This window comes from Anopheles merus, chromosome X (assembly GCF_017562075.2).
Source record: "Anopheles merus strain MAF chromosome X, AmerM5.1, whole genome shotgun sequence".
NCBI lineage: Eukaryota > Metazoa > Arthropoda > Insecta > Diptera > Culicidae > Anopheles > Anopheles merus.
Genome location: NC_054081.1, coordinates 8,617,487 through 8,640,267, shown reverse-complemented (window position 1 = coordinate 8,640,267; position 22,781 = coordinate 8,617,487). Strand labels below are relative to the sequence as shown.

At 51.0% G+C, this 22,781-nt stretch overlaps 4 protein-coding genes across 5 annotated transcripts; all 4 read right to left on the bottom strand.

Moving 5' to 3' along the window:
• Nucleotides 1-684: 684 nt before the first annotated feature.
• LOC121596404 lies at nt 685-1,473 on the bottom strand. The gene is made up of 2 exons (XM_041921312.1): nt 1,333-1,473; nt 685-1,269 (listed from the first exon to the last, which is right to left on the bottom strand). The coding sequence occupies exons 1-2, from the start codon at nt 1,468-1,470 to the stop codon at nt 811-813; spliced, it is 597 nt and encodes a 198-aa protein (XP_041777246.1). The 5' UTR covers nt 1,471-1,473; the 3' UTR covers nt 685-810.
• Nucleotides 1,474-3,071: 1,598 nt separating this feature from the next.
• LOC121593449 (28S rRNA (cytosine-C(5))-methyltransferase) lies at nt 3,072-6,581 on the bottom strand. 2 transcript variants are annotated; one of them, XM_041915795.1, is made up of 4 exons: nt 6,127-6,581; nt 5,041-5,297; nt 3,718-4,965; nt 3,072-3,543 (listed from the first exon to the last, which is right to left on the bottom strand). In XM_041915795.1, exons 1-4 carry the CDS (start codon nt 6,545-6,547, stop codon nt 3,223-3,225), a joined length of 2,247 nt encoding a protein of 748 aa, XP_041771729.1. In that variant the 5' UTR covers nt 6,548-6,581; the 3' UTR covers nt 3,072-3,222. The 2 variants fall into 2 exon arrangements, with proteins under 2 accessions (XP_041771729.1, XP_041771721.1); XM_041915787.1 differs by having other exon boundaries at nt 3,072-4,965.
• LOC121593467 lies at nt 5,435-6,669 on the bottom strand. The gene is made up of 2 exons (XM_041915805.1): nt 6,581-6,669; nt 5,435-6,039 (listed from the first exon to the last, which is right to left on the bottom strand). The coding sequence occupies exon 2, from the start codon at nt 6,030-6,032 to the stop codon at nt 5,631-5,633; it is 402 nt and encodes a 133-aa protein (XP_041771739.1). The 5' UTR covers nt 6,033-6,039; nt 6,581-6,669; the 3' UTR covers nt 5,435-5,630.
• A 1,581-nt stretch (nt 6,670-8,250) lies between these two features.
• Nucleotides 8,251-16,827, bottom strand: LOC121588435 (NADPH--cytochrome P450 reductase). Its single transcript, XM_041906375.1, is given in 9 exon segments — nt 8,251-9,436; nt 9,525-9,682; nt 9,761-10,500; nt 10,503-10,855; nt 10,943-11,067; nt 13,203-13,352; nt 13,467-13,659; nt 13,752-14,021; nt 16,528-16,827. Coding segments are annotated over 8 exon segments (2,037 nt in total). The 5' UTR covers nt 13,925-14,021; nt 16,528-16,827; the 3' UTR covers nt 8,251-9,291.
• Nucleotides 16,828-22,781: the final 5,954 nt, after the last annotated feature.

Genomic DNA, 22,781 nt, shown 5'->3' with positions numbered 1-22,781 from the left:
CACAGACACACACACACACACAGAGATACACTGGCAACGGCAGAACCACAGGCGCAACAGTTCGGAGGAAAGAACACAACCGTCCGCCGGCTCGGCCCGCGGCCCATTAAAGGTTTGTGCGCGGCTTGTTTTTGGCGGTGGAGGTCAAGAACGAGCACACACACATACACACAGACAGGACGCAATGCGCTGCGCGACTATCTTACGGCGGGAGGGGGGTGGGGGGTTAGGAGCGATACGCGCCCGAGGTCAGCCCCGGGTGAGTGCGAGACCCCGAATGCTTAAGCAGGTCGCACTAGTTTAGGATGACCACGTACCACCTGCCCCCCCTCCCCCCATCCACCCTCCCCTCATCAGTGGGTGTTTGACCTAGATGCGGCCATGCTTGGATGGGGTGTGGGGCCCGCAAGGAAGAGAACGCACGCGCTGCTCCTTACATTTTTGGCTTTTTTTTTGGGTTTTTTTCTGTGCGTGTGTGTGTGTGCATGCAAAAGGTATGTCGTCCCGCAGTAGAGAGCAATAGTAGGAGCGAAGGGGAGGGTGTTTGGCAGAAATGGCAAACTAGTCGATTGCGTGCGATGCGGCAATCAGCGACAATTCCTCTCTCCTTCTCTCTCTCTCCCTCCCACCGACCACTCGCACAGTGGAAAACACACAAATAGACCCTCCTCGCCTCACCGTCCGTATATTAATTAGATGAATTCATTAAGATTATTAGCACTGCAAGCGGGCTGTGGGAAGGGACCGTAGTTGGGCAATAATCCAGAAGTGGGCCAATCTGTTCGGTGGGGCAGGAAAGAGGGGAGCAGACTACCGGCAGCTCGACACGCCGGTACGCTCGCAGATGAAGTACAGCTCCCTCCAGCAGTTGGCCACCGTCCAGATCCACGAGAAGGGTGGCGGTGGTGCTGCTGCTGCTCCACCCTCGCCCTCCTGCTGCTGCTGCTGCAGCTCCTCGACGACGTCGGCCGAGCGGGCCAGCGACACGCACCGCACCTTGTACGCGTCCTCCGCGTCGGCCGGTTCGCGCCGGTGCCGCTCGTCCGCCCAGTTGCTCCAGCCGAGGGCGACCGGGCGGCCGGTCAGATGCCAGTGGAAGCTGCCGGCGTCGGCCAGATCGTTCGCCCCGCACCAGAAGGACTGATCGCGCGGCTGGTGCGCCCCATCGTCCAGCAGCTGGTCGAGGGTCTGCTGGCGTTGCTCCGTCGCGACCGTTACCAGCGACCGGCCGAGATAGTGGCAGTACTCGACCGCCTTGAACCAGTTTGCCTGGCGAAGAGTGTGAGAGGCATAAGAAGGGTGAGAAATGCACTAGAACCGAACGGAAGGTACCTTAAAGTTGGGCACAATAAACGGTGCATCGGCGGCACATTCCGGCACGGGATGGTACGGGGTGACGATGCTGGCGCCGGGGAGTGGTGCTGTTAGCAGCAGCAGCGCTGACAGCAAACCGACCGATGGGTACTCCATTGGCGAACGTGTCGAATGTGACTGCCCGCGTTTGCGGGTACTCGCATGATGGTGGGTGAGCGCCGAGAGTTGCCGGAAGTACCGCGGATAGCATCAGCCCCGGGCCCACGGTCCGGTGGCTAGATTGTATCGACCGTCCGACATGGTGCTGATTGGCAGGGCGGTAGAATTATACACACACACACCTCCACTTCCAGGTGGAATGGTCTAGACTTGTTTGATCATCTGCCGTTGCAGCTCGGCTGGGTTACGTCATGCGTCTGGATGTGTTCCAATTTGCAGTCACATGGATGTCCACTCAACCCGGTCGATCGAATGGAAGCATGAGCACTTGTTGTATAGAGTATACTGTCTAATCTGGATAATATCTCATGGGAGGACTCAAAACGAGTTTGAAGTCCAAGTGCTGGTTTAGTACGCTTACAAGATATCGTGGATCGTGGATGGCAACATCTTCCAAGGGATGCTCATCGGTAGTGTTGAAAGAGATAGACAACCCTTTGGTGGTGGCAACAAGCATCGTATTAGGATATTCCCAATTCCTCTGCAGCTTGGTAGGAATTCTAAAAAAATCAGAATTCGTCCAGAGACTGGAGTTGCCGGAAGTCTGGCAGTGTCAGGCCGGAGCCAGCATTTCATTTGGTTCAGTTTTTTTTTTTGTTTTTCGCTTAGCACGTGTGTCTCGTAAACAGGCCGACGTTTCTTGAAATGGCGTTTACCGCCGACTCCCGCCTACTTCAGTCGACTCCGATTCCAGACATCTACGACTCCAGCTGACTCCGACTCCGAATGAATCCGCCTCCAGACAGCTCCGACTCTAGACAACACCGACTCTGAATGACTCCGGACGACTCCAGATGATTCCCACTTTGGCTGACTGCGACTCCAGTCGATTCCGACTCTGGACTACTCCCACTCTAGATGACCCCATGATGTCTCCAACTCTGGACTACTCCTACTCCGGATATCGCTGAATGACCCATGATGACTCCGACTTCGGACGACTCCTACTCCGGATATCTCCGAATGGCTCCAGACAATCCCTACTCAGGATGACTCCGAATGACTCCAATTCCAGATGGCCCCGACTCTGGATGACTCCGACTCTGGACGACTAAGGGTCGTCTCCAGATGACTCCGAATGACTCCAATTCCAGATGAACCCGACTCTGGATGACTCCGACCCCGGACGACTCCAGCCAACTCCGATTTCGGGCGACTTTGACGCCAGACCACTCCAACTCCGAAGACGGCTTCAAATAATGCTGAAGTCGGATCGGAGTCTACTCCGGAGTTTTACCAAATTTCGCTAGCCTATTGGATTCAGAAATATATGTACACGTGATACTAGTGTGCCATCTTTATCAAAATTGGCTACGATAACATAACATCGTAGTATCCCTGAATATGTTTCAATCCGCTGTTGCTAGAAGTCGCTGTTAGTGTGATGCCTTATGAGAGAATGATAGTCTTTTATTCTACCGGATCCGTTCTCGATGCTCCAGTTAACCTTGGAGTCTTCGGAGTAGAAAAAAAAAACAAAAAGTTTAACCATATTCTACCACTAGAAAGCCCTTAGCAGACTTAGAAGAGTCGAAACGTGTTGGCAAACGTGTTTTATTTGTATAGAAAAACCAAAAGCCGATTGGTTTCGCAAAAGTTCCTTCACTGTGAACATAAGATAGAAATGAAGATAGAGTGAGAGAGTCCTGTACGAAACAATTGTCAACTCATTGGATGAATTGACTTCACTCACTGCTCTACCTTCTTCCGCTTCTTGGATTTAACCTTTTCCGTCGTCTCCGTACCTTCCTGCGGCACCGTTGGCTCCTCTCCTTCGGTAGTATTCCTTTTCTTGCTCTTTTTGTGCTTTTTTGCTGTTGCTGCTTCTGTGAGTTCTTCTTTCGCCTCCTGCTCTACTAGTTCCTCTACCTCATGCTGCCCATCCTGTTCCTGAAGCTTCTCTTTCTTCTTTCGCTTTTTCTCTGATTTAATTTCAACGTCCAGTTCAACATTTCGCTGCACATGGTATTCTGCTATCTCCCCGTCAGGCTGGCCATTGTCCTCCTTTACCTTCTCTTTCTTTATCCGTTTTTTCTCCACTTTGCCTTCAACTTCCACCGCTACTTCAACATCTTCCTGCTCGTTAGTTTTCTCTTCCTTCTCTTTCTTTGTCCGTTTTTTCTTCGTCTTGGTTCCACAATTCACCTCTGCTTCTACATTTTCCAGCCCATTTTCCTCCTCTACCTTCTCTTTCTTTATCCGTTTTTTCTCCACTTTGCCTTCAACTTCCACCACTACTTCAACATCTTCCTGCTCGTTCGCCTTCTCTTCCTTCTCTTTCTTTATCATTTTCTTCTTCGTCTTCGTTTCACCATACACCTCTACTTCTACATTTTCCAGCCCATTTTCCTCCTCTACCTTCTCTTTCTTTATCCGTTTCTTCTTCGTCTTGCTTTCATCATTCACCTCCGCTTCTACATTTTCCTGCCCATTTTCCTCCTCTTCCTTCTCTTTCTTTGTCCGTTTTTTCTTTGTCTTGCTTTCACCATTCATCTCTGCTTGTACATTTTCCAGCCCATTCGCCTCCTGTACTCCTTCCTCCTGCACGCTCCGCTCTGGAACCTTCAATTTCGTTGTGGATGTTTTGGCAGCGTTATGCTGCACCGCCACCACCCCTGCATTCGCCTCTGCACGCCAGTTAGGTTCTCCATCCCCCCGCTCACTTGCCCAGTACGTGCGCTGGTGTTTGGCCTTTGCCTCGGCGAGCGCCTTTTTCGCCTTGTCGCTGTACCAGTGCATCCGCTCGTAGCTTTCCTTCTGCTTCTCGTGCGCGAGATACACCTCGTTCTGCACCCCCTCCGGGCACCGTTCGAACACGGCGACGAACATGCCGATCGTCAGATCGTCGACCGTCTTCGCGTACAGGCAGCGCTCGCCGACGTCCGGGTAGTCGGGCGAGCCGACGTTCGGCCACGGCTTGCCGAGCTCCTTGCGCGCGTCCAGCAGCCGGAAGTGGCCGTTGTGCCGCAGCACGCCCTGCACCACCCGCTCGTTCTCCTCCTCGTGCAGCGAGCAGGTGGAGTAGACGATGCGGCGCACGCCCGGGAACGCGTTCATCGCGTGCGACACCAGCTTGTACTGCAGGCCGGCGAGCTTGAACAGCCGCTCCTGGTCGACCGGTTCCGGCACGATCTGGCGCTGCAGCATGCCCGACCCGGAGCAGCTCGGATCGACCAGGACGAACTCGACGCCCGGCACCTGGTCGTCGGTCAGGTCGAGACAGTCGCTGTGGATCGTCTTGATCACGCCGAACGCCTTGGCGTACTGGCACAGCGTCTGGTATCGATTCTCGTTGCGCTCCACCGCGTAGATGCGGCCCCGGTTCTTCATCAGGCAGGCGAGATGCGTCGTCTTCAGCCCGGGCGCCGCGCACATGTCCAGCACGACGGACTTTTTGCTCGGCTTGAGCAGGTAGGTCGGCAGCAGACAGGCCTGTTTTGATGTGCAGGAAGCGTGGGAATGAGAACCGGTTACACACTCTCTCTCTCTCTCTCTCTCCGTACGTACCTTGTTCTGCAGCAGGAACTGGTCGTGCAGGTGCGTGGCCCGCGACCAGAACGATTTGGCGCTGTTCGGGAACACCAGCAGATCGGGAAAGTGAAAGTCCTCCATGTACTCCGCGTCGGCGAGCGTTTTGACGCGCTCGATAAACGCAGCGTAGTCGGCGAAGCGCTCCTCCACCAGCATCCACTGCTCCTCGGCCAGCAGGCGCTTCGCGCCCTCCAGGTCCAGCACGTTCGTGTTGATGCGCACGAACCGTGGCTCTGTGTTGCCGCGGGGGAGAAGAAAAAGAAAAAAAGCGGAAAACACATTCTCAGTATTGACGGGTCCGGAGGAGGAAACCAAAAAAAAAAAAGAAAAAAAAACCAACACAACATTTGTTGCAACAAATTTCCCGTACATTGTTGATGTTTGGGTGTGTGTGGGACAGGAATGTGAATCCGGCGAGAGCGGTCGCAAAGCGCCATTAACGGGGTGGTGGGTAGGCGATGGCGGCGGCGACGACGGAAGGGAAGCAGTTGTTCATTTTCCCCTATAATACTGGTCGTCGGTGCACGTGGTAAAAGCGGACGGACGGACGGCTGGAATGGGTGAGCTTATTTCGCCTTCTGCTTCGACCGCTCCCGGTCCTCCTCCTCTACCTCGCGGAAGCCGCGGAACGCGTACAGCATGATGATGACGTTGACCGTCACGACCGCGGCCAGCACCGAGCCGCACGTGTTCGGGAAGCCCTCGATCTGAAACCGGTCCGCCAGCACGTGCCGGGTGCCGTAGAACGCACCGAACGGGAGCGTGAACATGGCGAAGCTGTAGACGAGCAGCCACAGGATGGCGAACGCGGCCTGGCGCGAATGCAGCGGTATCGTGTACGGGTCCACCTCCGCCTCCTCCCGCCCGCTGCTGCCGGTGGCGGCCGGGGCCACTGTCGCCGCCGCCTTCGCTACCGTGTTAGCCGTTTCACCGTCGGACGCATTGGCGCTTTTCTTTCGCCGGCCCATCCTAACGCTGCGCGAGAGACGGGAAGAAAGAGAGAGAGAGAAAAGCGAAACGAAAACCTTAACCCACGGGGGAAGCTGGCAAACCGGTGCGTACCTTTGACGTGGCCCGCGGCAGGCATCTTCTCCAGCAGCTCCTGCAGGGCGCCGTGCAGCTGCTGCTCGTACTGCTGCACGCACTCGACCGGCAGCGAGTTGCCGACCAGCCGGCCGCTCCCGAACAGCAGCTCGCTGATCAGCACCTTCGCCAGCCACGGGTTCAGCTTCGGCTCCTTCGCCGCCAGGTCGAGGCTCGCATAGACGGCCTCGATTTTGGGCCAGTTGCTCAGCGCCCGGCCGACCATTGTGCGGCCCACCCGGAAGTGCCGGTCCTGGTCGAGCAGCTCCTGCACGTTGCGCTGCTCCTCGATCGCCAGCCGGACGTACTTGCTCGCGTTCCGGTAGTTGGTCGGGAGCGGTATCTTCTTCGGCCGGGCAAAGTACCGCGCGCTCGCGTCCTGCTGCTCCACCGCTGCCATCGTCTGGCTGTTTCGGGGGATGGAACTACTAACCTATTTCCGATCCGGGCCGGTGTGGTGAGCAGCGAGCTTGTTTGACTTGGTTAGACAGTTGTTGCCAGTGGGTGGACGGCACGAAGCACTCGACGGGCGTTTCGTACCACGCGGGTTTGCTTTTGAGTTTGTTTTACTCTTTTTCTCTTCCTCTGTGTTGGTTCAACAACAACACGTGAGCTGTCAGCGGGCTGGCTTGACATGCGAGTGTTCACATTGCAGCGGGCGCACACATTTGTTTTGACGTTTTGTACCCATTCTGGTATAGGACTGGTATACAAATTTGAAAATGTCGTTTTTACCGTTTCTACGTTGTTTGCAAACGGCTCGAACGAGTTAGCACACGATCAAAACAAATGGCTGTCAGTTTGTTGTAGTGGTGGGAGCTTGGAATCGGATCTACCCGATTCCGATTCTGTATTCGGAATCAATTCTAGAACCGATTCTGATGCTGAAATCGATTCCGATTCCGATTCCAAAGTCCGGAGTTGACTCCAGAATCGGCTGCGGATTCGATCAGGCGATCGCAATTTGCTCGAAATTCAAAATTCAATTCGAAAAACATTTGCTCCAGTAACCGAACCAGGATTGTCTCCAGAAATTAAATAAGCTCCGGAATGAGAAGCAGATCTTGAATCGAAAGAAGAAGTTTCAGAAGTGAAATCAGATCGAGAACAATGAGATGCTCATGCTCTATGAATCTTGAAGATGTATGAATCGCTAGAGATTCGTGAATCTGTCGATGAAAATGAATCATTTGAAATTCATAAATCCCTCAAATCTGAATCAGATTTACCCAACACCATACAAAACGCGCAGAGCTGTCGGCTTTGCTCTAGCTACAATTGTAATACAGGACACGTTTTTGATGTCTTCTTGGAAGGATTAGAATGGTTTTATGTACTTTAGACTGTCGAAGCAAATGATGAAACGATTAAATGAAATGAACTAAAGCAGAAAATTAAGTACAGTGACCGCACACAATAAAGTGCAGATTGCAAGATGTTGCATTTGTTCCTTTTTATGCAAAAAACTAAGTTAATGTTCATGTTATAGCTAATGCTGAAGTTATTTTTTACATTATTTGCTACTTTATGAATGTACAGTACCGAACGATGGCAAAAAAGAGAAGATTGCTTTCAGAAAAAAATAATTAATCCATATTTGGGCAAAATCACTGTGACGAAGTAATCTCTGGATAAAATCAGTGAAGAACTGGATGCAGAATTGAATAAACCTTTTAAAACAACTAAAAGAAAAATGTGCCAAAAAGCCTGCAACTAGTCCGAAAAGCCAGAAGGATGCTTCTAAATTATAAAATTTATATTATTTTGGTTTTGAAAAAAATATTTCCTTATAGTGATTAATTTATTTATTTTGTGACCAATAATTTTGTCTAATTTAGTTTTTTTTGTTTTGGAGCAAACTTTTCATTCTTATCATGCTTTGGTACTGCTCATGCATAAGCATGTAACAAATAATGTTAAAAAAAAGATAAAGCAGTACGATAACTTCTTTTCAACACGAAAAACTGGATCAAATGTAAAATTGTACGCAGTGGACAGTTTCTTATGCCCGCCACTGTAAAAAGGCGAAATAGCCAAGCTTTATTTTGACTGTGCAAAAGTCTTAAAACCAGCCAGAAAGGCAGAAAGGCAGTGAAGGGCACATTTTTCATATTAATCTTTTTTTATTGTTTTTTTTTTTATTTATTATATTGCATTTTCGCTATAAGAACAACGGTTGGCCCTTTTTCCCCCGTCCATCTATGATTGCCTCGGGGAAAATCCCGAATCAGTTTTGTTCCGTTTCATATCCGACCCGTCCCGATCCGCGTTCTGCGCGTTCGGATGCGCGAGTACGGATGCAGTTTGTAGTGTGTGTGTCCTGTGTGTGTGTGTTGTATATGAATATATAATAATGATTAAAAAAAAACATTTGTTTCTATTTTTCCCTCCCCGTCCTTCACAAGCAACCTAACTAACTAGTTAGACAGATACACACTGCCTCTCTCTCTTTCTTTCTATTCGGCCTCTCTGTGTTGTCGAGAGTTTGCAAACGATTTCACTAACCCTTTTCCCTCTGTGCTTCGGGTATAAAATACCGAGCCTGCACAGCGCGACCGAAATAGTGCGGTGGTGCCCGCTGCTCGGTGTCTTTCTCTCTAAGCACCCTCCTACATACACACACACGCACGCACGCGCGAAACAACGGCACACCCCATGTAGAGTAATCCATCTCCCACAACCCAAGCACCTTACCCCGATCGTTTAATTTGAAAGATAGCCACACAGAGATAGGGCAAACTTAAAGGGAAGAAAGAACGAAAACAATTGAAACTAATCCAACGACGTGTGTGCGTGTTGTGGTATCGGCGTGTTAAGTCGTTTTACAATTACACGATTCTAATGAACTCGATGCGCATTTGAAGGAAAAGGCTTCTCTCTGTGTGCCTTCCTCCCTACACGACACGTGCCGGGTAAGGAGAAACTGCATGCTTTTCCACACAGTTTGGTATGCTGGCTGCAGCAAAGAACGAAACCAAAAAGACACACACACACGCACGCACATGAAGACTTAAAAACAAAACCAAAAAAGCGGATGTTGCCGATTGTTGGCACACTGGCAGAGCGGGCGGCAGGCGGTGGTGGTGTTGTTGCTAAGGGTGATGATGATGCTGACGATCGAGGGGGAGGCGAGGAGCGCAGCGATTAGCTCCACACGTCCGCCGAGTATCGTTTTTGGGCTTCCATCTTTTTGATGTACTGCTGGGCCTCGGTTTCGCTGAGCCCACCCTTCGAGCGGATGACCTTCAGCAGAATGTTTCGCACATCGGTGGCCATATTTTTCGCATCACTGTAAGGAGAGAGGGAGAGAGAGAAAAAAACGACCGATCGGTGAACAAAGGAGGATCCAATCTCTTTAATTCCGCCGAGCAACTTACCCGCAGATGTAAAAGTGTCCCTTGTTCTCGCCGATCACGCTCCATATGAGGTCCGAGTCCTGCTCGAGCAGATGCGTCACGTACACCTTCTTCTCCTGGTCGCGCGAGAACGCAACGCGAAGGTTGATGATGCCGCGCTTGGAGTAGTCTTCCAGTTCCTGCGGAAATGATAGAAAACAACAGTCAACTCAAGCTGCTCCTTGGACCCAATCGCAATGTCCCAGAGTTTTACGTACATCCTCGTAGATGTAGTCCTCGGAGCGCTTGCGGCAGCCAAAGTACAGCGTCGTCTGGCCAATCTCCTTGCCCTCCTGCTTGCAGTGGTCCCGCTCCTGGATGAAGCCGCGGAACGGTGCCAGCCCGGTGCCGGGTCCCACCATGATCACGGGCGTTTCCGGCTTGGGCGGCAACCGGAACTGGCTCTTGCGGATGAAGATTGGTACGCGCGGCGCCGGCTCCCCATCGTTCGGGTGCTTCTCCGCGAGGAAGGTGGTCGCGACGCCCTTGTTCAGCCGGCCCGTCTTCGTCTCGTACTTCACCAGCACCGCCGTCACGTGCACCGTCGTCGGGTGCAGCTTGGACGAGGAGGAGATCGAGTAGTAGCGGGGCTGCAGCCGGGGCAGCAGCTCGCACACGTGATCGATCGGCGGATGGCAGGACGGGATGTCCTCGAGCACGTGCACGATGTTGCGGCAGCTGTCCTGCACCCACTCCTGGTACTTCGCCTTGCCGTCGGGCGCGGTCGACGAGATGAAGCGCAGGAACTCCTTGTCCTTCTCCTCGCCGCAGTACTCGGCCAGCTCCTTCAGGATGTGGGTGCGCGGCAGCGCCGTTATCTCCAGATAGTGCGTCAGCGCGGTCCGGTAGGTGGTGGGGCACGGGAACGGATGCTTCTTGCTGCTGTCCGTGTCGGTGTTGATGAGCGAGAAGACCGTATCGAGCTCGGCATTGCACAGCCGGCCGAGCCGCTCGACAGATCGCGATCGTTCACCGGGTACATCGCGAGATGGTCGCCCGCCTCGTACCGCATCTTCGAGCCCTCGATGTCGAACTCGACGTGCATGCAGGACCGGCCGCCCGCCTTGTGCAGCTCCCGGTTCACCTTGATCGGGGCGAGGAACGGGTTCTTCGCGTCGAACGGGGGCCGCTGCGTCTGGAGCGAATGGAGCCGGGCCACCTCGCCGGTGTAGATGCGGTCCGCGCTCACGTCCGGCTGCTCCAGCAGGCGGTACTGCCGCATCAGCACATCCTCGCCCGTGCTCTCGATGCCGAAGTAGTCGCAAACCGTGGGCCAAAACTTTTCCTTCCACGTGATGAAGTAGTCCTCGATGCTGTGGAAGCGGGGACAAGCGGGACCGGACCGTTAGCATGCAAAAAAGGGGTGGGGGGGGGGGGGGAGCGAATAGAGGATCACTTACTTGGCATCATCGTCACCCAGACCGAGCTCAAACACTCTGTTCGCGCCGAGCTCCTCGAGACGCTTGTCCACGTAGATGCCGACCTTGTTGTAGTGCTCGTACGTTTTGTTGCCAAGGCCAAACACCTACAATAACAAGAAGAAGAAAAGAACCAAAACAAGAGCATTAATGAAACGATCAGCCCAAAGCATCCCAAACTTCAACACCGCTCCGCCCCGTACACTGCCGTTACGTAACAACCGCAGCCGCCTGCATCGAGACGGACAATCACAAGCCGTGCCAGCAACAGTACCTGCAGATATTTCCTCCGAAACTTGCCACGGTGGTCCAGCAGCAGCTGCTGTATGCGGGGCAAACATTGCACTACGATCGGCGCAAGGTACTGCTGGTGAATACTGTTGAGCGCGATTAGCCGCGAGCAGCTGTGTCGCGCACCGCCCGCCAGCACACTCATCTCGCGTGCGGAGGGAGGGGGGGTTGTGTATAAAGTCCACCTTTGCCCCCTCAGCTCCTCCGAGCGAGCAAAACACTACACACCCCGGCACCGCGGCAGCTCTTACTTTGGCAGCAAGCTTAACGTCCTGTTCAATTGCATCTTCCCTGCGATTGACACACAACAAACTGCTGCGGGCCCCGCTGATAGACTGGCTGTTTTTCTTCTCTCACTCTCTGGCCGATTGGCGGAAAAAGGAGAAGCAAAAAAAAACTACACAACACGCGTTTCGCACTGACACTACCAATCCCGCAAGGGCAAAAGCTGTCAAACGCCGCAGCTCGAACTGGGGAGCTGCCCGAATTCGAGCAGTTTCAAACTGTTGCGCAACACACACGATGACGGTGCGTAACCGACCAAAAGGGTTACATAGATGCAAGGTGGAAAGAAACAGAGAAACAGAGAGTGAGAGAAAGAGAGAGAAGGACAGAGCAGAATTGGATCATCAATTCTGGAGCAGCATTGACGAATTGTAAATGCGTAATTATCTTCTTTTTTTTCGTCAATGGAAACGTGAAACAACAATAGAAACTGCAGAAACTGCGTCAACTAAAAAAATCCTTGATTTCATATGCTGTCTCAGATCCGACTTCGATGAGCCTAGAAAAATCTATAAATCGTTTTTTCCCAAATATATGATTTGTTGTTCGTTGATAATTCAAGATCATAGCGAAGAATATAATTTTAAAAGCACTTAACATCGTTGATATTAAACATTGACATTAGACATCATTTCTTTAATGTAAGGATTTTAAAAAGTCTAAAACAAGAGAAAAACAATTGAATTTAGAATAAAATATGTCTACAGCAATTATACGCAGTACGCGATACTCGATATCGGCCAATTCGCAGTACGCGTTTCTTTTAAATTTGACAGCTCGATGTGTTTTTTGAAAATATTTTAATATTTTGAAATATGTTATGCTCTTTTTGAATTTCAATCATCTTCAAAAAGCATGTTGCATCGAATTTGTGCAAAAGATACATGTTTTACAATAAAAATATTTAATTCAAAAACCCTGTTTCGATTTTTTTTACCCTCGAACCAGTATTATAAACTATTTTTCCATTTTTCCGCAATAAGCGAAAACTCGAGATACGCTATTGTGGTCGGTCCCGTACCATAGCGTGTATCGAAAAATAACTGTATTTTTTAAATTAGTTTAAATTCTTCTTCTTCTTCTTCTTCTTCTTCTTTGTCACAACAATCGTTGTCGGTCAAAGCTTGCCTGCCTGTACCACCCACTAGTGGGCTTGGCTGGGTTCTAGTGACTTACTGATTACGCATAGCCAGATAGATAGTCAGTCCGAAGTATGGAGGCACGGTCCATCCGGGGCTTGAACCCATGACGGGCTTGTTGTAAAGTCCTGCGAGTTGATGATTGTACCACCCGACCGGCTCTACTGACCGGCTGGAATTGGTGTAAATAGTAAACGGAATATCTCTGATTGAACAGAAACAGTAATCATCTCATAATAGGATGGTATATCTTCAGAAATTGTTTTAGGCATACAACTTTCAAAAATGACAAAGTCGATAAGCAAGGCCAGTGACGAAAGAGTTCCCAGGAACCAAAGTCTCCAAAGAATTAAACCAGTATGTGAAAATTGTTAAATCAACTGCATGAACCTCCCAACATATCATCGACATTGGACGCACGTCGTCAGCATCTCCAAGGCCAGGGAATATGATGCTCCCCCATTTTTTTTTTTTTTTTTTGCATCACCCGTAACAGGGTCAAACGTGCACCGGGCCCCAACACTTACCGCGTAATTCAAACCGGTCATATCTAGATCGTTGTTTTGAATCCAGTCGTAGAACTCCATGCAGTTGTCCGTCGGGTCGCCCTCGCCGTACGTCGCTAAGCAAAACACGGCCAACGATTTGTCGATGTCCTTCAGCATCAGCAGCTCTTCCTGTAGCAGAAAGGCGAGATTAAGAGAAACACAAAAACAGTGCACGGTGCGGTTAAAAAAGCATCCAAAATGGGCGCAGGAGGTTTTGGCTACTGCCAAGGCACACCACCCTACCATATTGCACTCCTCTGGGTCGGCGACCATGCCCTTCATTTGGTAGCGGATTCCTTCCTTCGCCAGACGACCGGCAAATTCCTCTGCCGTGCCTGTTTGGGAACCGTAAAACACTACCAGCCGGCGGCCCGAGGACTGTAGCTTCTTGATGAACGAGTTCTCCACCATCGTCATCGTGTTCACCGTCGTCGGCCTGTGGGGTAAGGGTAAGAGAGGATAGGGACAAGATAAGACAAGTCCACTTTTTTTTCATTCCCCACCAATGTCGCCCGGTGGAACACTTACTGGATCGAGTAGGATTTGAACTGACTAGCTTGGCTTTCCTTTTTCTTGCCCTTGAGCAGATACCAGGCAGTGCCGGCCAGCAGACTGACGAGCAGGATGATGTCAAGCGGGCCGAGGAACGGCTCGTCGCTCACGCTTCCCGCGGGCACTTCCGTTTCTGTCTGGGCGTCCATGTTTTGCTTTTTTTTTTGCTGTTGTTGAATGGGTCGTTCCTAGCACAGTTCGTTCCCGCCTAGTCCGCGTCTAAGCACACGATGGGATAGCAGACAGCTGTTTGGAGAGGGCAAATAAACAAAACATGGAAATACGGAATGTCGTTAGTACGGAGATGCAACAGAGATATTAAGGTATGAGCTATAATAGTTCCAAGAAGTACATTCGTACAGACTCCATGCTGAGAAACCACAGAGAACGCAGGATTTTTGTTGATAGTGATTTTGGAAAAAAGAAGGATCCATTCTAATAATCTCTCAGACCCCAACATCTTCACTTCTAGAGGTTCTAGAGTACTCTCCTTGGAGATCCATAACTCAGCTATCCACATGCAATGCCTGCGGGACACCTCTACAGAGCACTACACGAAGCATTCAAGTTTGACGAACTCCATCCCCGTCCTTCAATTTCGGAAATGCAACAGAGACTTTGAGGAATGAGCTATAATAGTTTCAAGAAGCACATTCGTCTGGACTCCATGCCGAGAAGCCATAGAGAACGGAAGACCTATGGAGATAGGAATTTTGGAAAAAAAGAAGGATCCATTCTTATAATCCCCCAGTCAATTTCCCCAACATCTTCACTTCTAGAGCTTCTAGAGAACTCTCCTTGGAGATCCATAACTCAGGTATATCACATCCTGCAATGCCTGTGGGACACCTCTACAGAGCACTACACGAAGCGTTCAAGTTTGATGAACTCCATCCCCATCCCTCAATTTCAGCGTGTTTGAACTTCCAGCCTGTCTGAACCGATTTTGTGTGTGCCAGACATTCGATTTCTCTGCCCTCCCGTTAGCAGCAAACAAAACCAGTGCACAAAACATAAAAAAACAACTTGCAGGTTTTGGGTTTCGAAGAGAAGGCCGAGAAGCAACCACACAGCCTTGCTCTTGCAAATATCGCTTGCTCAACCATCGCGACTTGCTCTACACTCTGCACACAAGAGCGGGGACCTGGGGCAGCGGGATGGTAGTTGTTGATGGAGCATAATTGTATTTTGATTGAATGGGGTTTTTTTTCTCTTTTGGTTTTGGTTTTGTGTGTATTCCCCCTGCTTTTTGTGCCACCTTTCCTCCACGTAACACGGTTGAAGAACCGCCGCGGGCAAACCACGCCAGCAAACCAATGCTTTTTTCGGTCGGTCGGTTGCGTACGAGCGGCTCGGTTGATAGTGAGAGTGGAGGGACCCGCGCGTCCATTATTGCCGACGTGTAGCATTTCTTTTCGGCCTATGCTTGTGTTCTGTGTTTTTCTTTTCTTCTTTCTTTCGAGCAGCCCCTCGCCGGATTAGAGCGCTTCAAGAGCGGCGCAACACGTTTGAGTTAGTCTCTCTGCGGAGTCACCATGTGCTGTGATCTCTATCGCTCTATCGCGGGGACAGAGACATTGCTGAGTCTCACAAATTATTTCGACCTTTGCCAAAATTGAATGACTTTTCCACTGAGCACCACAAAAAAAAAAGCACAAAACACACACACACACACAGTCCGAAAGTTGTGCCGAAATTGGAGCGGAGGGGAGAAGTCCGTTTCGCTAGCCTTGTGCCGGGGCGCGACTAGCGAGAACTTCGGGTACTTTTAGGTAACCGCGGAAGGTTCGTCGTTTCCACCATGGATTCACGTCACGAGGGCCTCTGCCCCCTCTCCCCCCAATGTTTGGGGATCCGGAAACGTCACCCTTGGCATGGTGGCGGCGGCCGCTTCTTCACTGAAATTCAAATTACTGCTGTTCCCCACATGTGGCGCAAGAAGCGGCTTCCACAACCACAACGCCAACTTCGTCGTGGTCCTTCGCCTCCAACATCTCGAACCATGGAGAACTTCCCATGCGGACCATTGGGGGAAGGGATGGAGAGGTTCATGCATTGAAGATGTTATAGCGAGTTGGCTATCGTCATCAGTGAAAAGTGCAAATCATCCCCCCTATACTTGACTGTCCAAGCTTAGGTCCCCGCGCTCCTTCCACTCTCCAAGCAACGATTTGCGTGCTCCAAAACCTTTGACACTTGCAAATCGGTGGCCAACGGTTTCGGTGCCAGGCCGTCAGGCAAGTCTGACGTCACACCGGTGCCCCACACACACACACACACATCCCCCTCCCTCCCTTGTTGCCACGATATTAGCGAGCACCGTGCGTGTATCGTGCGTAATTCTGAGGCGCGGGCAAGAGGTCGCGCCCCGCCAGTCCCCGCCTGTCCCTTTGTGTGTGTGTGTGTATACGTGCCCCTTCTCGAGAACAATCTGTTGGGACGGCGTGTCTCTCCTCTTCCCTTCTGTCCCCGACCCGCGGTTGTGCGTTGATCGCCGAAAGTGCGCCGCGGAAGATTACAGATCACATCATCATCACCACTCACACACACACATGCACAGATACAGTCACACACAAACAGTCACACTGAGGAAACAGCAGCCGAGACGCACATGATCACTTTAGATTCGCCTTGTTTACACACAATCATCCTCAGGGATGGGACAGCTCTACCCACCCACCTCCCCAAAACCCCCCTCCCCCCGTGCTTGGATCTTGGGGACGCGATATTCGGTGGTCAATTCGGTGGCTACCTTGCAAAAGCGCGTCGTTTCGGTCACAAAACCACACTGCCTCTGCCTGCGCTCGCCAAGATGACCGGGTTGCTCTCGCTCTTTCTCTCGATCGCCGCTCTACACACACACTCCTTGCGCGCGCGCGTGTGTGTGTGTGCTGCTGCTGTTGCTGCTGCCGTTCGACTGTTTGCGGCGCGTTTGCGCTTGGCGTACACTTTGGCTACACACACAACGGGGGCACCGCGTGTGTCGTCGTCCGCTCCGCGTTGCTGCTGTGGCCGATATCGTTGAACACTCGAAGCGTACTAACCAGCGGGCCGCGTCGCGTCACCATCGGCACCGTTCGGTGCTGGAGAGAGATTCACCCCCTTTCAACCACCTCCATCATCCCCACCTGGTTGCCACCCCTCGGAAAGGGGAGGGGGGGGGAGGGGGTTGTTGTTTCGCTTCGTTTCTGCTTCTAGTGCGTTTCTTGCCTTCTTTCTATGAGGGGGGGGGGAGGAGGCGAGAGGGAGGTTGCACGGGTGCGCGCGCGCCACCACCGGTCGTGCTGCGCTACAATGATTAACATGCGTCCACGCCACACCGCGTGCAATCCGACCGAGCGAGCAGGGTGGAGGGGGGAGCAGTGCCCCAAACCCCCTGCCCTCTTGCTCTCACCCCTCGTTTAAAATCCGCCTATCGAACGTACTAGACATCAGACCGATTTGCACCGAACAAATAATACGCGCGCAGCGATGGGGTGAATGGGGGTGGGGGTCCGCGGGGGAGGGGGGTGCCGCACGCAAAATCAAGTGCGAAACACGATCAGGGGGAAACAAAATGCACGAAAACTCACACACATAAAGGCACATCCCCAAGGTATGCTCTCGCAAAGGGGGTGGCGGGGGGGGGGGGGTTGTGGAGGGTTGAATGTGGGCATTCCCTTGAAGTAGTTGTTGCACGCGTGTGTATGTGTGTGTGCACTTTTTATTTCGCATTTCTAGTGCTGCTTCCAGCTGGATTCTTGACACCCCCTGTTACTTGGTACTTCAGGGGTAGGGGGGGGGGGGTGATTTTTTTTTGGTCTGCTATGTTACTACTGATGCTTCGGTTCTAGCGAGAAGATAATTTTTGAAATGATGAAAACCATGTTTACATTGCACACGACGCGGAAAGGAAACATGCTTCGCGCCGGGTTCGTACGAAACCGTTGATAGGGGCACGAGGAGCTTTACGGACACCCGATATAGGAAAATCCAAAATTTGTTGGGAGAAATTTCAATCACGTTCGTTCGAGTTTTATAGCAACAAACTTGTTTGAAAATACATTTCAAACTTATTTGCTGAATTCAAACAATCAACAAATTTAGCAAAGCGAACAATACATGTCTCTGTTATTTGGACAGGATTTGGAGTTTGACACTTGGAGGCTGAAATCATGTGAACAACACTCCCTACAAAACCCGAATGGATACAACTCGGATACAACACAGTTGTTCCATTGAGAGGGCTGAGTTTTTTCGCTTCCTAGCTTGCAATAGAATGAAGCGGTCCCGTGGCACAATCGTTAACTCGAACGATTACATCAATAATATGCCCGTCATGGGTTCAAGCCTAGAATGGACCATCCCCTCGTTGCAAGGACTTGACTACATCCGGCTGCGTAATGGTATTGAATTAAAGTTTCGAGAGCCAGCTATAGGCCACCATGTCCACGTAGGACGTTTACGTTAAAAAGAAGAAGAAGAAGCTTGCAGTAGAAAAAGGGCCACTTTTTCAGGTTCTTCTCCTTCTCTGTCTTTGTGGAGCAGAAAGTAATATGGTATGCACTAAAGACGAATGTTTTATAGAGGTATATTCAAGCTATACTGCTCTGTTTAGGTTTCCGACTGCTTGAGTCATATACCTCTGCAAGTTGATTTCGTCGTGATGTTGTTGTTGGTGTTTTGACTTTTGTTTGTGGTGTTTATGTCGGTCAATTTAATTCTTATCTTTCGATTTGTTTGCATTTGTTTTTGTGTTGTCTGTTTCAGATTGTTATGTTTGTTTCTTTCATGAATTTGATTATTTCTTTGATTATTTCTTTGAAAATTATTTTCTTTGATGTTTTTGTATTTGTTTCGTGCTTGTTAATTTTTTTTTGCAATAAAAGATTTTGTGTTTTTCTGTCTCAATGGTTTGGCAGATTTCGCAGTTATCTTCATTTTCGATTTTCATAATCTTTCACCAACTTTTTAACTAACAAAGATACATTTTAAAATCGTTTTGTTTTCTAATTTCGTACTTGATTATAGTACTTGTTTTTAACAATTTATATTTATACCATTTAGACCATTTTTGCTCCGTGTACAGCCAGCCTATTAACTGATCTCTATGGGATGCTATTTCATTTGTTTGTGTTTTGATTAATCTATCTTTGCTATGTAACCATTTTGTGCTACAAATAAAACAGTTTTATCCAATTGGTAAACATACCCCCATTTGAGACAATTGTTCAGCATCCTTAACCCAATAAGAAAAAGCGTATTTAAAACGTCAGGCTACACTAAAAACCATTGCATTGGGCATCTGGCCCCACTGTACCCCTTTTGCCATGGTGGAGCCCCTCTTCCCGCCACTAAACGCCGCGTGTAGCCACGTGGAGAGATACTTCAGCAAAATTACTATTTCGGTACCATCAAGAAGGGTGGGGGGAGGGCACCTTCCGGAAGGCACCTGCACCACCAGGGGGGGAATCACCGTCTCACATAATTGTACCGCAAGCACGCGTACGAATTAAATTGATCAACCGAATGGATCATCACACCGACCAAGGCCCTGGCCCTATCCAGCGGCAGGTTTTGCGAGACCACGTGAATCATTGGAGTGTGCCGTCTACCCTCCCCTTCTCTGGTTTTACAGGCTGATATGGGCTGAAATCTTCCACAATGGCCGAACGCAGTGTTGTGTGTTTGTGTGGGCCGACTCCACCGACTCTCAGCCATGACGCAGCACAAGTACGCCCCAACAGTGTGAGGAGCATGGAAGCAGTGGGGGATGGAGAGGAAAGAGGAGGGGGGGGGTGGGAAATAATGAGAAGGTGTGCAAACGGCCGCCCTGACCTTATCATTCGCGAAGCCAGCGATCCGTCAGTGTTTGTTGCCGTTCGCTGATAAGATACCGCGCCGCGTGTGTGTACTATGGCGTACAGCCTGCCGCGAGCTGTAGCACGATAAATTAAGGAAGTCCAACTCATCGCCCCGCGCTCCCCGAACCCTACCCCACCCACCTCCAGAATGATTTGACCGATCAGGCCCGGTGTCAAGGCTGCGCAGGGGGCTGGCTAGCTGTGCACCCCAAACATTTTTGTGCTAGTCATCCTTTCGGAAAGGGAAGCGACAAACTTTGCCGTTCCCATTTATGGCATTGACGTTTGCGATGGAGGAGGAGGACACTCTGGCACCTTTGTTTTAAGATAAACTGGACAAGTGGGGAGTGGTACTGGGTGAGTGGTGAGGGAGGGCGCCAAGTGATGCCAATTGCCGAGTGACTTGTTTCCAAAGACGCACATCGCCTACTGCGGGAGACACTGTGTAAACAATGTTGTCTCGTGTGTCAATAAATTCGACCGTTGCAGCCGAATGCTGAGGAGCTGTACATCCCACGAGCTCATCGCAAACGACAAAGTAGCACCTCCCAAGCGACGAACCCCAAGGTCAGCAGATGTGTATTGATTTTGCGTATTGATTAATTCAATGTTGACGGCCCAGCTGACGTACTGCGCTCAGAGCAGAGTAGTATGTTGCGTAGCTGCCGGGTTGAATGGACATCGGGCAGGGGGCCGAAGATATCCAATGCCGCAAACTTCCAGCTACTGGGCGACGCTGGGTTCTGTGTGGTGGGGAATTTCCAAAGTGCTCAATATCTTCGTGGGTCGTCGCTACTTTGAGTAAAATCAACACGACACAGAGATTATCAGCACCTCTGCTACAGCAGACAGATAAGAGGCATCGAGAAGTATCGTAGCAGTCACCAACACCTTCAATTAATCAAATAATCATCTTCAAGATTCTCCTCAAGCTGCAGCGAGTCTCCTACCGATACCCAATATTTTCTCAATTTTTGCTGACTTTAAGCTAACCAATCAAAACAACATTTACCCAACCCAAGTTCGAAGGCTCTGATCACGCTCGACAGACTAGCAAGGCTAGCTATTTGCGGTATTACACCACACGCAGCAACACAGCGGCCAGCGTTTTGCACCATCATACCCAACACCCCAAAATTAACGATTTAAAGATCTCGGCGTTTCATTGCATTAAGAGTTTGCATGCGAAAAAGAGGAAAAAAAAGAAAGCGCCAGTAATTTTTGTTTTGTTTTTGCACGTTCTCCTTATCTCTACCCAGGGCCCACACTTCCTGCGTGGTGCACTACTGCAACCGGTGTCGCCGAGCCGACCGTGCGGTACACACGCGACGTATTGACAAACACCGCCAACACCTTTCGGGTCAGATCCGTCTAGAAATAGATCTTATCCAAATCCCGCCGGGAGGGTGACATCGGAGGGCAACGCAAGCAATCGGTGCAACCGTTTCGCACGTGCACACGAGAAGCAATTACCGGGATGATGCAGTGCGGCACCCAAACAACGGGCCCAAACACAGTCCGTAGGAGAATGTTTGTAAACCTTCGATTCCCGAGCGCGCGCGACAAGGAAGCAGATAAGAGCCAGGTCGCTTGGTTCGCCTCGACAATTGGGCCGATAATCTGCATCGCACAAAGTCCACCGCCGGTCGCACGGTCGGGGCACACACGACCACTGCGAGGTTCGTTCGCCCCAGGTGGCCGAGCGCGCCCAGGTTGCGCTGCACTTGTTGCTGCGTTGCGGATGGCGAAATTTCACAATATGCGTTCAAATGCCCATCATTCCCCCCCAGCGTTAGCGACGCACGCGTCCTAGAGTGGCTTCCCCGAAGTGGCTGACCAACATCTCGACAACGTCCCTGGCAGTAAACTCCTTGACAGTCGGCTGTGGTGTCGGGTCGGTAAATCCCTCCACTACCCTACTGGACGCTGGCTTTGATGACGTGCGTAGTACCTTCGAGAGTGTAGTTGTGCCTACGCAATAAAACGAAAGATCATTTACGAATGCAGCGCCGCCGCGGGTCCTCGCACCATGGTGACATGTTTACTTCTTCGGGTTTTTTGTTTTTGGTTTTGTATTTAAACACAAATCGTTTAAACCTCTTTCTGAGATTGCGATGGCATCGTTAAGCGTCTCTTACGCCTGCGAATCGTAGCCTTTTTTGCTGTACGCTAATGGTGTTAAACGACGAACCCCCGAAAAAAACAAACATTTCAACAATTTCAACACGCCCGTCGTCCGGCTCGTGACACTTTTGCAAATGGCCATGACAATGGGCCACGTGTTGCTGAAGGCCGAGGTCAATCAGGCAAGTGGCCGTCCGTGCCGACTTCTCGAAGATGCGTGCCGAACGCAACATGTTACGCGCATCAAAGCACACGGATTGCAATCGATTGCACGCGGAACCCGCGGAACCGAACCTACCAGAAGGCATAGATAAACAAACGAACAGACAAAAAAAACCAGCCCAGCTAACCCTAAACCAGCCCACCAACAGCTGATGCGGTAGCGGGCACCAGCAGCGGCGGCTCATCTAGCCCATGGAAACACTGCCGCTGCCGTACGGAAATGGTCGAGGTCAGCGCGCGCGAAACGGAGGTGCATTTTATTGCACTGCAGCACACTACTAGAGCAAAGGGGGGAAGGAGGGAAGGGAAGAGAAGCTTGGCTTGCAGAACAAGTCAGCCGATTGCATATGCAGACCGCTACAACACTGCCGAAAGAGTGGACTACACCGTAGGAAATGGAGCTGCTAAGGATGGAGGGGTGCTACAGTGGAGCAGGAGGGGGTGGGGAAAGGCCTGTACAAATCCAAGCGAAACATACCGGGCCGAGCCGCGTTCGATTGTCCAATTGATTAGCATTCGAGAATTTTCAATTTGCTCAACCCGGCCGACCCCGGTTGTGCGGTCTCTTCAGAGAACCCGTAAAACCAAAAAGCTAACCCTGATTAGCATGCTTCGCGTCCGCACACCAACGGGACGGCTGGAAGGGCTGAACACTTCACGCCAACCGCCAAGCACGCAGCAGGAAAATCGTCCCTCTCGGCTGTGCGTGATTAGGCGGCTGGCTGGTGCTGGATCGCGGCCCGGTTCAGCTTTCGCAAGAGAGTTTCCCCCACACTTCGGGGACGCGGACGGCGATCAGCGGCGTAAAGGTTACGTC